A 20,503-nucleotide genomic window follows, 5' to 3' on the forward strand; every position below is an offset into this window, starting at 1 on the left:
ATACCTGCAAAGATGGCTCAGGTCAAAGGCATCAAATGTAGATTCTGGTTTCAAAAGAAATAGCCAAGGGAAGAATTCAAATGCTGCGCTAAATAAATAAATTTTCTGTTAGGTCGTTGCAATTCCACTGAATAAAGACTATTGCAAACATGAGATGGCCTTGTGAAATGCTTTACCATTGTGCTGTGCTATCTAGGCTTGGATTTGGTTGGCCCATCAAAGTCTATTCTGCTGAATAGTAGCTGTCCAATCTCTCAAAAAACTAACTCTGCCCTCTAAAAATCCTGTGAATGGGATACGTCAAGAACCAAAGTTGGGGCTGCACATACTTTCTGCTCTACTCCTAAGTAATGGCCCCATCAGGATCTCCTCTGCTTTTCACTAGGAGCTGATACAAACCATCTTCAAAGTGCCAAGTCTGTTCCAAGCCTCAGAGGAAGACACCACAGATCAGCTGATTTCTTGAAACAGGATTTACAGTACATTTCAAGATTCAAATTTTAAGAGGAATAACATGATTCCAAATGTGGAAGCAAATAAAGCAAATAAAAGGAAGAATCTAATAAGAAATCAAATAAAAATAAGAATCCAAAATCCATTGTACCTCATGCTTTTCAAACAAAAAAACAACAGCTCAGAAGGGCTGACTTGAATGGAAAACAGAAGTACATTTTAAATCCATCCTTATTTTTTTCTCAAGCAAACTTTGGAAATTCAAGGCAGCAGGACAGTAGATGGCAGATTAAAGGCTTTGCACCCAAAATATAATTCTGAGTTAGTTTACTGTGCTGGATAGCTTATGAACTACTGTAATAGCAATTATTCTATCTGCATTATTTTCCCTTAGGCAACATATTTGCTTGCACAAAACAGCTAGAGACTGAATCACAGCAATTGATCGCATAAAAGGCATTCACGTACATGAAGGTATTTCCCCCCATTCCCTAGAAAAGTTCTTGGTGCTTCCTGTTGCACTGCAATCTTCTAGGAGCTACACCTTTTGTTGTGATGATGAAAGCAATGTTGTACTGTAAACACACATTTCTTAAATGCATGCCATGTCCCCACACTAGTGGAAAAGGAATGGAGGCTGGATGCAATGCTGCTTTCATCATTTACCCCTCCCCCCTTCCTCTTCTGCAGAAACCTCTGTTCCCAGGGTTCTTCTGCGTTACAGATTCACTATAGGTGACCCTATTATAGATCTTTGCCCTGGAACAGCAACAAGATTGAAAGCCTGAAAGTCTCTAAATTAAAATTTCCTTTAGATCTAAAAATAGACCACCAGAAGCCCACTAGTTTCCCCAGCTAGAACATCTGGATTCAGAACATGCAAAGAATATAAATTAACCACCTCTGTTTTAAACAATAGCCGATGATGGTTTAACTACTGCTATTCAGCAAAGAATAATGTGAATTGAGAGTTTATGTTCCGCATTATACATTTGTTACCAGAAGCATTTAAATACTTGTTAGAACTGAAAAACAGTTTCTAAAAAACACAAAACCACTCACCTGAATTCATTTAAGGCATCCACAATCCTGTTATACGCCAAACTCCGTTGGCTGGGATCAGCTGACCGACGGCTTGTTTTCATAGCCTTGAAAAAAAATGTTTAAAGTAATATCAGACAAAACTCCAAGTCATATGCTATGTTTTATCTAAAGTGGACTTAAGCAGGCAAACAGAGGGTGGGGTTCTTTTTGTTTTGTTATGTCTGTGTGTGAACTTCTTTTTAATGCGATAAATATTGTCCTTTGATAAGTTTCATATCAAGATAGAGATATGTGAGGAACAAGTATTTACACTGTCCCTTTTTTCAACACTCTTGCTTGTAAGAAGCTATAAAGGGGCCCAAGTTTTCCCATATACTGCAAGAGCAAAATACACATTCAAACAAATCCTTCAACTAATTGCCTGCACCCAATAGTAAATAGAATTCATTGTTAGAAAGGTAGGATTTGTTCTCTGAACAAGGGGCAGAATGCAGGTTAATGTGAGTCATAATCCTAAAGTAATCAGATCCATTGTTCGCACCTCTTTTATCTCTTTGAAGCAAGTGACTAGGACCCAATTCAGAATTCACATGGTGTTCCATCATGTGCTCTCTACTATCACGTAGATATTCCCATATCTGATTGAAACTCTCTGTGGCTTTGTGCAAACAGGAATGTGCACAATGTGCTGTATTCATGGGGGACTGCAACTCAGGCCACTTTCCACCACTAAAATAGGGTACAGGAGCTTAATAGATGTAGTCATCTATCAATCTATTGTTTATTTTACAGTCTTAGAATTCACCCTAAAAGCCCTGAGGGATTTCTATGCAGAAGATATAAGAGGGTTCAAGGAAGAGAACATCTTATTCTGCAAGCAGAAGTCAGTTTCCACGGCTGTGGATTCTGTATAATGTTAATACAGTGTTCCCTCAATTTTCGCGGGGATGCGTTCGAATTTCCATGAAGTAGAGATGCGGAAGTAAATACACCATTTTTGGCTGTGGACAGTATCACAAGCCTTCCATTAACACTTTAAACCCCTAAATTACCATTTCCCATTCCCTTAACAACCATTTACTCATCATTATTACTGGTACTCACCATTGAATAAGACACTTAGTGATCCTGATATTTATAAACATAATTATTTATTAACAATAATTTTTTTTGTTATTTATTTGCAAAAATTATTAGTTTGGTGATGACATATGATGTCATCGGGCAAGAAAAAACATGGTATAGAAAAAAACTCGCGAAGTATTTTCCAATTAATATTTTTTGAAAAACCGTGGTATGAGCTATTCGCGAAGTTTGAACCCGCGAAAATCGAGGGAACACTGTATATACAGAAGAGAGAGAACGGCAGAACTATTCCTTCAACTCAGTAAGGCTAATTCCAATAGCCATGCTCTTATTCCATATCAGAGCTAGCTGGGATCCAACCCATCCAAAATTTGGCAGCCTTTGCCTACCATGAGCACTCATAGTAAGTGCTCTACTCAGTGCTTCTGACTGTATATCTGCAGTATTTACCAAAGCAAGACGGCAGAGACTTATGTCATCTGCCTTACCCAAGGTGATTGGCAATTGGCACATTGGCTGCTTTTCGAAAACTTTTTGTGATTATTGAAATGTGCTGCTGGTGAAGAGCCCTACCCAAAGTATCATTTAAAAAAGAGGGAGGAATGGTTCTGTGGTACAGTGTCCCACAGGGGCAAAACAAGAATGGGCAGTGGGGTCATAGCAGTCAGGGACTAGAGGCCAGGGCAGGGGACAGTCCAGGATCACAGTGAAAGAGTCCACAAAAGACACCAGATCATTGGTGCAAAATGTGTTATGGCGAACTCTATCCTGCACACCAATGCGCCCTCCACTGCATGGAGTGATTTGGGTCCCAGCAAAATAGTACCCTCTATTTGGGCACCACCAAACCTACATCCATCTTTGGTCCGAGATGCAGACACTGATTCATGGAAGGGTTGCAGAAGCACCTTCACATCAGGGTGTGGAGAATATGCTAATGTACCCAAAGACACCTGTCTATGTCAATGGCGTGACTATAATTGGCATACCTGTTTTGGGCATGTAAATACATTTCAAAGAGAAGGCCAAACTGCCTTGGCAAGATAATTGAGCAAAGGAATTATAACCAAGAATTTAACTCAATCATCTGTAGTCATAGCTATTAGACCATGCAACTCCAAAGTAACAAAATCAGCTCAGCACCGTCTTCCCTTCTTGGCTACTTAAGAGTGATCTCAAGAGTTTTATGCATTGCCTGAAATAAGACCACTTCACAATGTTAGCATTATGGAGTCTGCATGTGTATCGCCAGCTTGGCCTAACACAGTCTTTCTCAAACTTGGCAACTTAAAGATACAGTATGTGGATTTCAAACTCCCAGAATTTTGTAGCCAGAATGTTTAAATTCACACTTTTTAATGTTATGAAGGTTGCAATGCACTGGCCTAATGCTGCTAAATGAATTCTGATAATCCTCAGTCTTGCAAATTAAACTGGTAAAGCCGTATCGTGAAATAGATTTAGCAAATAAATTAGTAGTATGTATAGTTGATGATAGTATTTACCTGTTCTATTGCACTCTTCAGCTTATTCATATGGCTCTCAAAAAGAGGGAAGTGTGAGAAAAAGAACTCATTAAATTTGCTATTTTCTTCTTCATCCTTTGAAAGTGAGAATATCACCCCAATTGCTATCTTCTTTTTCCTGACAATTCCTGGACTTGGGCTGGAGTTATCGTCTGACAAGTTAAAGCTTTCTTCCACTGACCTTTATAAAAACCAAAAATGAAGAAATGCAAATTATTTGAAATGTTTCAAACTATATTGCAGGTAGAACTTTGATACAGTAAAATAACTCTCTCACTTGTCTTTTTTAAATTTATAATAATCTGAAATTAATACTAGATCTTAGTCTCTTTATCAAAATCCAGCATATTTGTTCTGGGCATCTGCAATAAATTCCCAGAGTTCTAAACATCATAGAATTGTGGAGGACAATTTAAATCACCGATTGCAACCCTCTGCTGAGTACAATAATCCAATTCAAAGTAATCGCAACAGTCCAACCTCTAAACATATCCTGAAAACAGTTCTTGTGGGACAATTTTCCACAACATTCACCTGGAACTTGTTGTCATGTTAAATCTGTTATTCCAAGTAGAATCAGCACCTGTACCATAGCTGCATTCTTTGTTACTTCATTTCAAGAATTTGAAATATTCCATCACATTTTTTTCATCTTCTCAAAGCTAAACATTCCCAATTCTTTCCAATTTTCTTCATGGGACTTAAACTTTAATTTTCTTTGTTATTTAAGAAACTGTTCCATTGTCTCCAATTTCTTCTTTTAGTGCCCAGAATTGGATACAATAATGGAGGTGGGGCTGACCCAGTAATAAATATAGTAGAAGAAGCTATCTCACACCACCAGTTCATATTTATTCATAGGTACCTTTGCCAGCCTCCTCCATCTCCTGCTTGTGCTTTTTGTTTCTTTGCCCTTTCTTAACCCACATCATCATGAAACGTTATGTTGCAGTAGGCCTATATTCTATCACAACATTTATAGAAACAGAAACATAGAAGACTGACAGCAGAAAAAGACCCCATGGTCCATCTAGTCTGCCCTTATACTATTTCCTGTATTTTATCTTAGGATGGATATATGTTTATCCCAGGCATGTTTAAATTCAGTTACTGTGGATTTACCAACCATGTCTGCTGGAAGTTTGTTCCAAGGATCTACTACTCTTTCAGTGAAATAATATTTTCTGACGTTGCTTTTGATCTTTCCCCCAACTAACTTCAGATTGTGTCCCCCTTGTTTTCTACTTTCCTATTAAAAACACTTCCCTCCTGAACCTTATTTAACCCTTTAACATATTTAAATGTTTCGATCATGTCCCCCCTTTTCCTTCTGTCCTCCAGACTATACAGATTGAGTTCATTAAGTCTTTCCTGATACGTTTTATGCTTAAGACCTTCCACCATTCTTGTAGCCCGTCTTTGGACCCGTTCAATTTTGTCAATATCTTTTTGTAGGTGAGGTCTCCAGAACTGAACAAAGTATTCCAAATGTGGTCTCACCAGCGCTCTATATAAGGGGATCACAATCTCCCTCTTCCTGCTTGTTATACCTCTAGCTATGCAGCCAAGTATCCTACTTGCTTTTCCTACTGCCTGACCACACTGCTCACCCATTTTGAGACTGTCAGAAATCACTACACCTAAATCCTTCTCTTCTGAAGTTTTTGCTAACACAGAACTGCCAATGCAATACTCAGATTGAGGATTCCTTTTCCCCAAGTGCATTATTTTACATTTGGAAACATTAAACTGCAGTTTCCATTGCTTTGACCATTTATCTAGTAAAGCTAAATCATTTACCATATTACAGACCCCTCCAGGAATATCAACCCTATTGCACACTTTAGAGTAATCGGCAAATAGGCAAACCTTCCCTACCAAACCTTCCCCTATGTCACTCACAAACATATTAAAAAGAATAGGTCCCAGAACAGACCCTTGTGGCACACCGCTTGTAACCTGTCTCTGCTCAGAATACTCTCCATTAACAATAACTCTCTGATGTCTATGCTTCAGCCAGCTTGAAATCCATTGAACTATCCAGGGATTAAGTCCAATCTTCACTAATTTATCTATCAGCTCTTTATGTGGAACCGTATCAAAGGCTTTGCTGAAGTCCAGATAGGCAATATCCACGGCACCACTATGTCCCATAAAACAGTATGCTCTGGTTTCCTTTCATATTTTTCAAATGATAAGTTGGGAGTGCAGGAAGTAAACTCCACTGAATTAAAAGAAGTCATTTAGATACTGGGAAATAATTTGGAGCAAAGCAACTGGGGTAATTGTGTTTCAAATGATTAGGTACATAACTCTAATGCACAATATAGAATGAACATTAAGCTAAGTTCTATGCTCACACCATTTTCCTAAAATATTTACTCTCTTGCAGGAGCACTGAAAAGTGCACAAAGATGTTGGTTTCCAGGCAACCAGCCAGTCACACCTATAAACATTGTGTGGAAATTTAAACAGCATTTCCAATCTTCTCACCATCTTGGGAAGACTCCATTCTCCAAGCTCGTTGTTTGGCTGCGACGCCAGCGCCGTTGGTAACTGCTAGCACAGCTTCTGTTCAGTGAAGAACCCGGAGATGGAAAAGGAGTGATAAGCAGGCTGCTAAGAGATGCTGCAACAATTTTAAAAGGGGGGGGGGGGGAGAGATTACATTAAAAAAAAACTATTTTATTCATGAAACATACGTTTATTTTGTGAATGTGAGAAGCAAAATCTGAACATATTACTGTTTAAAGGGCTTTCTCTTTTCTGTAGCGGCTATATGTTTCTTCTTCTTCTTCTATAAAAGAGACTATAAAGTAACCCAGATGCCAGGTACAGACTCCCATTCATATTACAAGGGTTATCTGGAAAGTAAGGTTACAAGGCACGTAGCTCTCATGGGGAATGTTCGTGGGGGAAGTTGGTATTACTATCGTGTAGCAGGAAGCCAGCGGAAGAGAACGAGCAGTGCCAGTGGTCAGTAGATCATCGACTGGTGTTGTTGCGAAGGTTAGAGATGAGCGTCCTCATTCCGTTTCCCTCCAAGTGCGAAGTGTCCGCTGTAATACGCTACCTGAATGCTAAGGGCAGGAACGCTGCTGCGATGAGTGCCCAAGATTTATGCGTGATGGGTGTCCAAGATTTTTCTCGCCAATTGTGGCATTGACTCTGTCAATTTTCTGTGCTTGAGTAAGCATCTTGGGCACCCATCGTAGCAGCATTCATGTTCTTAGCATTCAGGTAGCGTATTACAGTGTGCACTTCGCACCTGGAGGGAAACAGAATGAGGACGCTCATCTCTAACCTTCACCACAACATTAATCAATGATCTACTGACCACTGGCACTGTTCATTCTCTTCTGCTTGCTCCCCGCTAAACGATAGTAATACCAATTTCCCCTATGAACATTTCTGTGAGAGCTACATGCTTTTTTAACCTTACTTTCCGAATAACCCTTGTATTTTTATTTTGTTTTACATCCTATCTATAGACTGATACGAACAGGATGCGCTAGAAGAAATGTTATTTTAGCGTCTGCCTCCCCTGTCAAATACTTCTCTTGAAATTATTTAACTTCACAGCGATATCTTTTTAATAGAACATTTCTTTCTGTTAAAACAATACTTGAGTCTTTTCAAGCTGTAACATTCAGCAAACTGATAGGCCAGTTATTCTTAGGAACATATAATACATTTTATGCTTTTGCTGAACTAGCAAAGGAACATTATGCAAAGCCATGGTTTGTTTATCATGAATGAAAAAAGAATGGGTTGGATTCAGTACTGTGCCAGATAAAAAACATATTAACCCTTAATAATCCAACCAAAAAGATATACAATGACAAAATAAATATACAATAAAGAAAAAACCAGGTCCTTATGTTACTAATGTTGATGTTAATAACATTACCAGATCTTGCAATTCCACTGTCTCTGTCTTCGTTCAGTTCTCTGCCAGGCATGTCCATAGGGTTGCTGTGAACTGTGCAAAAAAGACCACCCATTAATCCAAGTTCATAAAACCTCCCCACCATCTCATGCTCCATTTAATTTACCAAATAATCATGCTCATTGGTGACTTCATTTAGAACTTTGAAAATAACAGCAAGGCATACCCATCACCAAGGAAGGCTGCAAAGCAGATCTAGTCGTACACAGCAGTTTCTACAGAGGTTCAGGCAGTATTTGCAACCCACCTCTTCATTTCAACAGAAATGAAACATTATCGAAAAAGGAAGGTTAGCCATGGAGCAAAAGCACTTGGTACCAAGCTTTAAGCAGTGCTAGAATAAAAAGAAGAGTATGACAAGCACTATAGGATGGGTGCTCTACGACGCATCAAATCTGGATTTGCACTTCTATTGCTTCTTCAGGTAAGCATGACACTATCTGCATTTGCAGCCAATTCTTATTCACCAGAGGTGAAATTCTAAGCGGAAGCTAGAACTCCAATCTGCCAAATCAAAAGTTTCTTGATCGTAATTATTTCAGAAATCATAGATTTGCAGATCCACAAATAGAAAAAGGAAAAAAAATCTAAATCAGCCATGGAAATAAAACTTGGATAATGGAAAGCCAAACAGGAGAGGCTTAGTTCAGGTTTAGGCAAATGGTGAAATAAAATGGTTTTTTAAAATTATCATTGATTAATTTGGTTTTGCAGAAGCCAATGGGTAATCCCTATATTGTTAGGGATTGAAGATGATAGGGATTTCACTTTTGGAAGGAGTGGGAGAGAGCTTATCCTCTCTTCTGTAACTAAGGGTCTTATTTCCAAGGCCAAACTACTGATCCACTCAGTTTTGTCAAACCAACTAGACTATCCATACAGCACATAGCAAACCTGCAAAGAAAGAGGCGCTCCGGATCAGGCGGAGCGGACCTTGTTCAGAGAATGCCCGCCTAGGGCTGCAAAGCTGTGAGAAACCTACATGGCAAAATGTAAAATACACATGAAAGAATGAGGTTAGTAAAGCAGAACAGATTCTGTGGAGGGGAAGCCAACACAAATGCAGACCCACAAACACAGCAAAACCCACACCCTTTACACCTGAATACAGTATAGGAGAGTGGTGGTGAATCTTTTTTCCCCTTGGGTGCTGAAGGTGTGTGTGCGCGTGTGCGCATTGTTGCATGTGTGTGAGTGCCTACTCACCTAATGCAATGCCCTACTGCATTTCCCATCCCCTGCACATGTGCACGTGACCCACCGTGCATGTAGGCGTGACCCCCTCCTGTTTTGGCCTCCTATTCCAAAAGGGGGGAAGCCTCTTTCCCCAAATGGAGCTGGGAGAGAGGAAATGCCTCTTTCTCCAAATGAAGCTGAGGGGGGAGCTTCTTTCCCCAAATGGAGCTGGAAAGGGGGAAAGGCTTCTTTTTCCAAACGCAGCTGGGGGAGAGGGAGAAGCTTCTTTCCCCAAACGGATGGGAGGGAGGAGCTTCTTTCCCCAAACGGATGGGAGGGAGGAGCTTCTTTCCCCAAACGGATGGGAGGGAGGAGCTTCTTTCCCCAAACGGATGGGAGGGAGGAGCTTCTTTCCCCAAACGGATGGGAGGGAGGAGCTTCTTTCCCCAAACGGATGGGAGGGAGGAGCTTCTTTCCTCAAACGGAACTGAGAAGGGGAAAAAGCCTCTTTCCCCAAAGGCAGCTGGGAGGGGAGAGAAATCCTCTTTCCCCAAATGGAGCTGGGGGGGGGGGAGTCTCCCATCCCCAAACAGAGCTGGAAAAGTGAAAAAGTCTCTTTCCCTAAATGGACCTGGGGGGGGGAGCCTCCCATCCACAAATGGAGCTGGGAGGGAGGCAAAAGCCTTCCATGCCCAAATAGCGCTGGGATGGAATCTCCAGAGATCCGGGAAGGCATGGGCTGCAGAAAGTGAGGAGAAAGCATGAGCTTATCTGACCCCAAAATCAGTTGGCCGGCAGGAGGCATTCGCACATGCGCAGTGGAGCTGAGCTGGTCAACGGCTTGTGTGCCTGCCGAGCGGGTTCCGCGTGCCATAGGAATGCCGTCACGGGTATAGGATATCAGTTTTAATAACAGATCAGTTTTAATGTAGGTGGTTCCTTTCTTTTTTTCTTCATTTTGAATAAATCAATACATGAGGTAAAAGCTTCAAATAATTAACGCTTCAAATTATTATTAATTGCAACATGAGTAAATATAGTCGGTCCTGATTTTTTGCACACTTATAGCAGTCTTTTATTAGTTTGATAATACATCAAGCACTTAATAATTTCATAAACAGAAACATTCTCTTTATCTACCAAAGCAGTTCTTTTCTTAAGTTTTTCCAGACTGAAGGGATGCCTTTTGCTTTAAACGTTTATATGTACTTGTGCAGAGAATAAACCTAATTTAATTTTTTTAAAAACCCTCTTTCTTAGGTTCAAAACTTTTCCCCTCCCCTCAATTGTCTCAATTCACAAATCCTCATAGTAAACCTATAAATAATCTACAGTATTTTTAAAGCAGATTAAAATCTTTTAAAGGAACAGCAGGTAGTCCTTGATTTACAACAGTTCATTTAGCGAGTGTTCAAAGTTATAATGACACAGAAAACAGTGATTTATAATAAACGGTTTCCCACTTATGACCATTGCAGCATCTTCATCATCATGTGATTTACATTTGCACAACATCATGTGATTTACATCATCATGTGATTTACATTTAACTCAATCTGTATAGTCTGGAGGACAGAAGGAAAAGGGGGGACATGATCGAAACATTTAAATATATTAAAGGGTTAAATAAGGTCCAGGAGGGAAGTGTTTTTAATAGGAAATTGAACACAAGAACAAGGGGACACAATCTGAAGTTAGTTGGGGGAAAGATGAAAAGCAACATGAGAAAATATTATTTTACTGAAAGAGTAGTAGATCCTTGGAACAAACTTCCAGCAGACGTGGTAGATAAATCCACAGTAACTGAATTTAAACATGCCTGGGATAAACATATATCCATCCTAAGATAAAATACAGAAAATAGTATAAGGGCAGACTAGATGTACCAGGAGGTCTTTTTCTGCCGTCAGACTTCTATGTTTCTATGGATGTTTGCCAACTGGTTTCATATTTATGATGGTTGCAGTGTCCCAGGATCATGTGATCACCTTTTATGACTTTCTGACAAGCAAAGTCAATAGCAAAGCCCGATTCACTTAACAACGGTGCTACTAATTTAACAACTGAAGTGATTCACTTAAATAAACAATGTAAGAAAAGTCATAAAATAGGACAAAACTCACTTAACTAATTTCCCACTAACATAAATGTTGGGCTCAATTGTGATAGTAAGTTGAGGACTACTATAAATTGTGTACTTGCACATGCACACATAACGTCCACAGATGAAATATAACACGAGGGAGGCAAATCATTTCCACCTATTGTCCCTCCGTCTAGATTGTAGCCGTCTAACAGGAGTTGTCTTATTGCCCTCTCACCATTTTCACGGCAATGAATCCAGAGATGACAGAAACAAAGACGTAATGCCTAGGGCATAATCCTACATCCCTTTTACATATCCCCATGGACCTTCTACCCCAAAGTCTCAGTTCAACCCAATTTTCCAGCTCGAATGAATGTGGATTGATTTACTGCCGGAAAATGAAATGAAAGGAGACCTTTTTCTCCCTTTTGCCTCTGAGTAATTTCACGTTCACATCTTGTTTCTAAGCAAAAGATGTCACAATATTTTCACTGAATGCTGTGCCTAGAATTCTGGCCATATGTGTGAATATTTTTTCACTCTTGCAAGAAAGATTTTTAAAAAGTTTTGAGATGAATGAAAGAAAAGCATTTCTTGTACTTTCTCTTATGTCAGAAGAAAATAAGAACAGCATCATTGCATCACAGATTTTAGAAGGTCACTAGTAGTACAGGGAGTTCTCAATTTACGACTCGTCACTTAATGACCGTTCAAAGTTACAACGAATCCCCCAAAAGCTGTTTATAACTCATTTACAGAATTCGGATGACTACACAAACACCTGTGGTCATATGACAACATTTCAGGCACTTGTCAACCTTTTCACTTTTACGGATAGTTGAAGCATATTTTGGTCATGCGACCACAATATAGGATGTCTTTTGTTAGTTTCTGGAATTTTGAAAACAACCATATAAATATATTGATTGGTGAGCTAGCATTATATAACTATAATGATAATGGGAGATAGATGATAGATAGAGATGATTGATGGACTGATAGATGAGCTAATATTATATAAGTATTGATAATTGTGTGTGTGTATATTTTTGCTGATAATGAAAAAGAAGAGAGACTACTATAGATCTATTTCGGGCTTATTTGCCTTCATCAGGTAGCCACACCCTTACTGGGATTTGAACCTAGAGCCTCTGCTTTGTAAAGCAGAGACCTTAGCCATTAGACTTGCAAGATTTTGCTTCCTGCACATGCACAGAAGCAAAATCTCACTTGGACACTGGAGATGCAGACTTGTGTGCGCTAGCGGCAGGAGCAGCAATCCTGCCTGATGTATATGTATAAGTTATATGCAGGGATGGGCTACCAAGCGTTTTACTACCATACTGTGGGTGTGGCTTATGCATTTTGTTTCAACATGCAAATTGGGTGCTCTGGGGTGGAGCTCCAAATTTTGCTACCGGAACTGCGTTCCTGACCGTTCCCCATAGGAGCCCATCACTGGTTATATGCTATATGTATATGTGTGTGTATGTATGTATACACACACACAGACACCTCGATATTATAAAGCTCCTGCCACAAAAAAAGTCATAAAGTTAGGCCTGGTCACATGGGTGCTTCAACTTACGATTGTCATGACTTTCGACAGAAATTCCAGGTTCGATTACAGTCGTAACTAAAGGTCTATCTCCATGGAGAACAGAGTGATGAGTATTGAACCCAGGACTTCTCTTCACTCTGTGTGTGTGTGTGTGTGTAGGCATGGATTTTAATATTCAAACAGCTGCACAGTGAAAAAAGTTCTTTTCTAGGTGCTTCAAAAAATGGTAAGCAGAAGTACTAAGTTTTCCACCAGGAGAGAGATAGGTTGAAAAGGTTGGCTAACCCACATATAAAAGCACACAACCTCCTTCTGAAAAACCCAAGAATTAGCAAGAATCCATGAGTCATAAGTATTCTTTCTATTTGATTTAGCTTCTAGAACTGCTCTGGTTACAAATTAACTCACTTTTGTACTGCCTGACTCTGAAGCATGGACTGTAAACAAATATTGATGAGCGGATTATGCATTAATCTAGGTTTGTATGTTTTTTAATATGCAAAACTACTGTACTAGATTTTACTTTTATACTGCATCAAATGATGTATAAAAGTAAAATCTAGTACTTTTCTCTTTAGGTTTCAAAAATACTTGCAAATGAGCTGTTATTAAGTTCAATGGTTAGCAAAAAGCTACCTCCTTTATTCATTATTCCAGTGTATATATAGGTAATCTTAAACATGCTACTATTGGTTAACATAGATCCAGAATTACATAATTAATGTAAGTACAGAATTGCGGTCTCAGAAAGGGTGCTTTATGGCCCATAAAGAACTTCTGCCTGTTGCAAAACATTGCACACCCCTCCCCATTATTATAATTTGGGTGCTTGGCAGCCTATTTGCATTTATGACTGGTTGCCAAGCACCCCACCATCACGTGATCATCAGTAGCTATCTTCTCTGATGTCTTCCCCAGAAAAATCAATGGGGAAGCTGGCAGGAAAGAGCGCAAGCTGTTGCCCCCCACTCATGAGATGGCTTAGAGACCACAACCAGAAGTGCCCAAATCACAGTTGTTGAGAGAAACAGTCGTGTGTTTCACTTAATGACTGCTTTGTTCAATGTCCAAGTTTCTGATACCAATTGTAGAGGTAAGTGAAGGATTACTGATTCATTCAGCTATTTGCACTAGCCATTAATTTTCCATTTCCTTTTGGTATTACAAACTTACATATCTGTTAAGTCAACAACTCTTAAACTGGGCATAGATAAGTAAGCAGGATTAAGGAATACAATACCGAGCAGCTTCAATTATGCTACTTTTAAATTATTTAATTACACTTTAACAAGTCATTTAATAAATCTAGGTTATACTTGTAAATCCTACCACACTGGCATTTTCCCACGTATACTGTGCCTAGTGCACACAAAGCTTCCTTTCCATGCCGCTGCCCAATACAATTGACCATAAAATTGGCTTGCAGTTACACTTTAAATCAGAATTGCAACCCCAGTCCCTTGTAGTAATCTTCATTCTCTGCTAGGGAAGTTTAAATTTAGTAAAGGACCAAGAAGAAGGACAGCAAGAGTTAAAAGAAGGACAGCAACACATGAATGTGTTATGTTGTAGTTTGAAGGGATCAGAAAATTATACTTCAATTATTTCAAGATGTACATGAAAGCAATAGGGTTCCACAAGTAAAACCAAATTGTTTTGTTTTATGTTCTTGATCTTTCGCTTTCTATTAAATCCAAGTTGGTTTCTAAAAGGTGAGTGATATTGATTAAATAAATGGATTAAAAGGGTGTTGAGTGAATCATTCATCCAAGGATGAAGCAATCCCAATATATAAATTCAGTATGCATTGATCTTTCAGCCGACCTATGGGTTTTGGCACCAGAGAGCCAAATAATTCATTTTAAACAATAAGCAACTAACTGCACAAACTGTGTGGGTGCTTAATCTGAAATCATTCTGCTGAAACAGATGATGCCTTAGATACAAATATAAACGATATGTCTTATAGGAAAAGGAAAGGATTTCATCTGGGTCATCATATTCTTGGCAGAGTGCTATTATTGAAGATTAATTAGGCTGCTGAGGAACAGCTGTATGAGTAAGGGCAGCAAACTGAAGCCAAAGAACCCAGTAAACATGATCATGGTTAACAAATCTCATTCTTCCCATTTCCTCTGTGTGTATGTGTGTGTGTAGCTTTGAGTCAATTGTGATTTCTGGCAATTGTCTGGACAAGTCTCTGCAATTGTCTTAGCAAATATTTTGGATATGGCTTGCCTTGCCTTCTTTGCAGGGCTAAAAGAGTGACTGGCTCAAAGTCACCGTCTGGCTTTGTGTCTAAAGCAGAAATATAACTCACTGCCTCTTGGTTTCTAGCCTGATGCTTTAAACCAACTGTCTCTCTTCACATTTTCTAGAAAATGCTTAAAAAATAAAGGATAACAAAACTAAGAATGGAAATACAAGACATCTGGCAGAATTTCTGCAGCTTCTCTTAACAATTATGCAACATTATAAAGACTCTCTGAACTCCAAAGAGGAGTATTTGTAGGGCCATTGGAGGGGGCTGCAGCATGGTATGAAGTGGGGACCTCATAGTTTGACTTGACTATCTCTCAAGTCAACTTAAAAACTTTGGGAAGAACAAGCCAGTCTTCTTGTTTGAAAACAACTCCTGTGCTCCTGTTAATTTTCCTCTTCCTGATGTTGTGTGTCCAAAGCAGTTGATGTGAGTTATGTCATGTATACGGTATATGAAACATATTCATGGATGAATAGATCCATCATTGTCTCTGCAGGCTGTGATGACAACCAAGGTCAGCAAGGATACTTTTTATCAGTGGCAGCTGAGTTATCACTGCAGGCCTTTCAGGAGATGGATAGTTGTGGTCCATGCACTAGATTCAGGTGTTGGGGTTCCTGCAAAGCAGCTACATAGCTTTGCCAGAAGGTTCAACTGATGAAGAATACAACTGTCACAATTTTAATTACTAGCTGCTGTTTATTATTATTGTATTATTATTAACTTTGGAGGGAACTGTCCCATATCAGCTTTTAGCATCTTTTTCTGAAGTCTTTTTCTTTCTGGCGGGCTACATAATAATATAATAATAATAATAATTTATTAGATTTGTATGCCGCCCCTCTCTGAGGACTTGGAGCAGCTCACAACAATAAAACATCATATACAAATCCAATGTTAAAACAGTCTTTAAAAAAACCCTATTAAAAACAATCATACAACCCAAACACACCATGCATAAAACCAAAGGCAGCTAAGGATATATCAATTCCTCCATGCCTGGTGACATAGATGAGTTTTCAAAAGTTTGCGAAAGGCAGGGAGGGTGGGGGCAGTCCTAATCTTGGGTGGGGGGGAGCTGATTCCAGAGGGAATGATCTTTTCACTAAAGTGGTTGTAAAAACACCTGCCTGATGCCTGTATTACAATTTTATTTACTGCCAGATTTAATATTTTTAAGATGTTATAAGTTATCATATTGTGATTGTCCTGAAATGTAGAATGAAAGTGAATGTAAGCATTTACATGTAATTATTTAAAATAAGCTAAACAAACAACTGAGCAAACCAACTGGAACTATGAACTAAACCTGACATCACATTCTTTACATATTCACATGCTAGTAAATACACAATAGCATTTTTTTTGACGTACAGATGTTTAAATATTAATAAATATAGTTTTACCTATTTAGAATATAATTCTAACCGGGGGGGGGGGGGATTTTGTGGTTTATATTAGTTGGTTGTTCTCATCATAAAGGGATTTCAACCGACTTCATTGACTTCTTCCAAATAGTCACACAGTTGTAATTTTCAAATGTCATGAGCTGTGTCTGAACTGAAGGTAATGGCTGCCTTAGCCTCAAATCCATAGCATTTCTTTAAAAAGATATTTTAGTATCAGTCAGATTAATCTTCGTCAATCATTAAAGGTCTTATCTTGCAAATAAGAAAATTACCTATGTTCATAAGCAGTCCATTCATAACTGTGGTATGATCTGGCTTCAAAGTATTATTATCTTGATTAATAAACTCAAGACTATCTTGAAGCCTACAGGGGGGAAAAAAAGAGAAAACAATCTTGTGCTATTACGTTTGCCTTTAGTTATCAGCTGTGTCTAACTTTCCTTTCCCCCTTTCTCCACCTGCACCCTTATGTCTTCTGAGAATGAAAGAGGAATCCTTAGTGGGGAAAAAGGAACTAGGAAGAGACAATCTATTCTCCTGGAGAAACCAAAAGCACTAGTCTCTATCACTTCCTAATGATCACATGCTCTTTCTAATGTACTCACGTGTTTAAACTTCCATAAATACTGCTTCCTGTTCGAGCTGTAAAAACTTTGCTCAGCATAAGTTGTGGAGGAGAGCTGTGAAGCCAAGAGAATAAGAATGAAAAGATGTCCTCACCAAATAGCAATCCCCATTCATAGAGGCACTAGATGCAGTGCTTCTCAACTATAGCCACTTTTAAGAGGTGTGGACTTCAACTCCCAGAATCCTCCAGCAGGCATACTGCCTGGGGGATTCTGGGAGTTGAAGTCCACAACTCTTAAAAGTGCCTGAGGTTGAGAAACATTGTTGTAAAGTACTAAATTCTACTAAATTCATTATTAAAAGAACATTCCAAAGCATTCCCCAGAAATAGTGGGCTAAAGAAAAAAAATAAACCATTTATGTCATTATATTAAAATAGGATTCATTTGTGTTTTCCCCAGGTCAGCCAATCATCATAAACATACCTCAGTTTTAGGCATGAAGCACATAAGCACATAAAAGCAATACTAAACACCAGAAACCAACAATCCTCTCCTGAATTTTAAGAAAGAAACATTCATGCGATAATACTTTTCTAAGAGCCTTGTTTCCAGAAAGCTCAATTTTACTTTATAAAATTATTGCAGGATCCAATCTGATTGGAACCAAAGATTTTGTCTTCCAAGCTCTCGAACTCATGCTGAGCCCATCTTCAGAAAAATTCTCTCTATAAAATTATTTGTAATTTCTAAAATATATGGGTCTACTATTGCTCTTAAATCCCATCAGAATCAACTGCAGCTTCTGTAGCCTCAACTCACCCTTTGATGAGCTTAACAGATGGCAGCATTACTTTTTTCTGTAAAAATTATATATCCCATGTTTTTCCACACTAAAGGACAACTAGGGTAATAATGGAACAGCATGCTTATTTGTGAGCTGTGGGATTCTGGCTTTAAATGTATACAGATGAAAAGCACATTATTATTATTATTATTATTGTTGTTGTTGTTGTTGTTATTATTATTATTATTATTATTATTATTATTATTAATAATATTTAGATTTATATGCTGCCCCTCTCCGAGGACTCGGGGCAGCATATCAATCTAATAAATAATAAGTAACTAGCTGGGGATAAGCATATCAAAACCACATAATTAAAATTATTCTGTAAATACTTAACAGCATAAAATTCTGGAAAGAAGTACTTAACTACAGCAGGAATGATGGAGGGCTTTGACCTCATTAAGGCAATGGAGGCTACAATATGGATAGGGCCACGTGGGAGGGTCTTGGGAAGAGTTTGAGAAAGTTTGGGACGTTTCGAAATAATTACATGCCTACTTAGGATTTACACTCCATATTTATTTCCCACTTCATATTTCCCATAGTATCCAAGCGTGACATCAGTTTTCAGTAATCACAATCAATTTCGGTTTCTGTGCTAAAAAATGCCTGTGGAACATCATGCACACCTAACTGTCCATCTCTATCCCATTACTGGCACACTGTACACAGTCCAATATACTCTACTGAATTTACCATAAATACCCGATACCCACACTGTTATTTCTATATTATCATCGTACTACAAAAGAGAAGAGAGAGAGAGAGAGAGAAAGAGAGAGACAAGATAGATAGATAGATTAGATAGATAGAAAGATATAGATAGATAGGATTAGATCGATAGATCAATAGATATTTACCGAATCTGGTGGATTTTTAAAGTTGAACCCTTGTAGCTCATAGCCACAGAACCAAACATCATCTCCCCAAGCATGTTGGCATCTGAAGAACATCGAGAACCCTGAAAAAAAAAGCATTGCTAATAATTATGTGGCACGGTGATAATTTTTAAAGCATTCTTCAGGTAGGGCAGTGTTGGCTAACCCTTTATCGTCATGTGCCAAAAGCACATTCGTGCCCTTCTGGAAGTGCATATGTGTGCCCGCACCCATAAATGCAATGTTTCATGACCTCCTCCAAGCTCTCCCCACCCCTTGTGCATGCATGCGTGATCCCCCACGCCCCACCTGCCTGCATGGTCCCGCACATGTGTGCATGACCCTCGTGCCTCCGGTGTCCCTTGCACATGCATGCATGACCGACCACCCACTGCGCATGTACCCTGCCCCCCATGCATGTGCAACAGAGACCCAAGAATCAGCTGGCCAGCGGGAGGCATGCGCACTTTCACGGTGGAGCTGAGCTGGGGTGACAGCTTGCGTGCCATCAGAGAGTGCGCCGCATGCCACCTCTGGCCATAAGTTTGCCATCACGGAGATAGGGCGTGGGAAATAAAGAGACATGACAACTGTAAATACATTCAACAAAACATGACTGCATGAGTTACACCCACATCAACCCCATCCTCAGGTACCAAGATCTTTACACAGGTTCATTTTGGCTCTTTAGATTCATAGATCTAAACGTTGCTGTAGATGGCAGCTGTTCCCCATGCTGAAAATAATCTTTGTGCAGAATCAAAATCTTCTGCACCTGCTGCTGCTCTCCACACATTAACTGTTGTGATTTTATGGCAGGTGTGGATGCCAAGGGCTCCAACATATGTGATGCAAAATGAATGGGATCACATCACACATGCGGCAGGGCCAAGATTTTATTCGGTGTTTGAACATGTGAGCAGTTTGTTTCAGGTGGTTCCCCCCCCCCTTCTTTCCTTTCCCCTTGTTTTGCACTGAGCTTGCTTGAGGGCTTATGCTGCAATTTTCAGACTTAGCACTTCAATATAGTAGGAAGAGATGCTCCTGACATTTGACCAGAGGGGAGTCATGATGCTACACGCAACCCCGGAGTAACAAACTGTTCACTCCTATCTTATGGCTTGCTTTGCAGGACATCATGTGCCTCAAAAGCCTGATCTGCTGTCAGTTTGCCTCCTTGCTTCTTATCTTGAGTCCGGGCACACGGACTTTGATACTCCCTTGGTATTTGGCCATTCTGTCTTAAAGGATGTAATTTGATTTGATGGGAGAGGTGCATATTGGAACTAAATCCTGTGAGAAAAATAACAAACCCAGCGTAACATAATAGTCTATTGCCCCATAGATATTTCTACCTGTGGATTTGAACCAGTAATACAGAATGCACAACTCTTTTGAATAGTTTAGTTCACTATAGTGTATCTGCTTTTATCATGAACGCAGCAGCTTCTGCATTCAAGGGCTTAGAATTTCACACACTTTCCACACCTGGTGTCAGAGCACTTAAAATTGTTAGGCAGTAATCACATATGTCACACCACAGGATAATATATGCCTTGATTATCCAGTAGGTACTGGCATTTTGTACCACAATGGGAGAAGTGTCAAGATGTCTGACAGGAAATAAAATTATTTTAATTTTTGTTGACTGTATGA

The 20,503-nt window shown here is 39.3% G+C and overlaps 1 protein-coding gene across 3 annotated transcripts in view; it reads right to left on the minus strand.

Moving 5' to 3' along the window:
• The window catches only part of FNIP1 (folliculin interacting protein 1), a 133,885-nt gene that overhangs the window by 36,125 nt on the left and 77,257 nt on the right, over positions 1–20,503 (minus strand). For 2 of the 3 annotated variants that reach the window (XR_011558026.1, XM_070739277.1), the window contains exons 4-11: positions 18,830–18,930; positions 17,159–17,233; positions 16,826–16,917; positions 8,953–9,036; positions 8,020–8,091; positions 6,603–6,738; positions 4,089–4,290; positions 1,516–1,601 (exon numbers count right to left, since the gene is read on the minus strand). Coding sequence is in view for 2 of the 3 variants with exons in the window: in XM_070739277.1 (XP_070595378.1) it covers positions 1,516–1,601; positions 4,089–4,290; positions 6,603–6,738; positions 8,020–8,091; positions 8,953–9,036; positions 16,826–16,917; positions 17,159–17,233; positions 18,830–18,930 (848 nt within the window). In the remaining variant the exon portion in view is untranslated. The remainder of the gene's footprint in view (positions 1–1,515; positions 1,602–4,088; positions 4,291–6,602; positions 6,739–8,019; positions 8,092–8,952; positions 9,037–16,825; positions 16,918–17,158; positions 17,234–18,829; positions 18,931–20,503) is intronic. The other variant, XM_070739278.1, reaches the window with a different exon arrangement.

Source organism: Erythrolamprus reginae, chromosome 2 (genome assembly GCF_031021105.1).
Source record: "Erythrolamprus reginae isolate rEryReg1 chromosome 2, rEryReg1.hap1, whole genome shotgun sequence".
NCBI classification, from domain to species: Eukaryota; Metazoa; Chordata; class Lepidosauria; order Squamata; family Dipsadidae; genus Erythrolamprus; species Erythrolamprus reginae.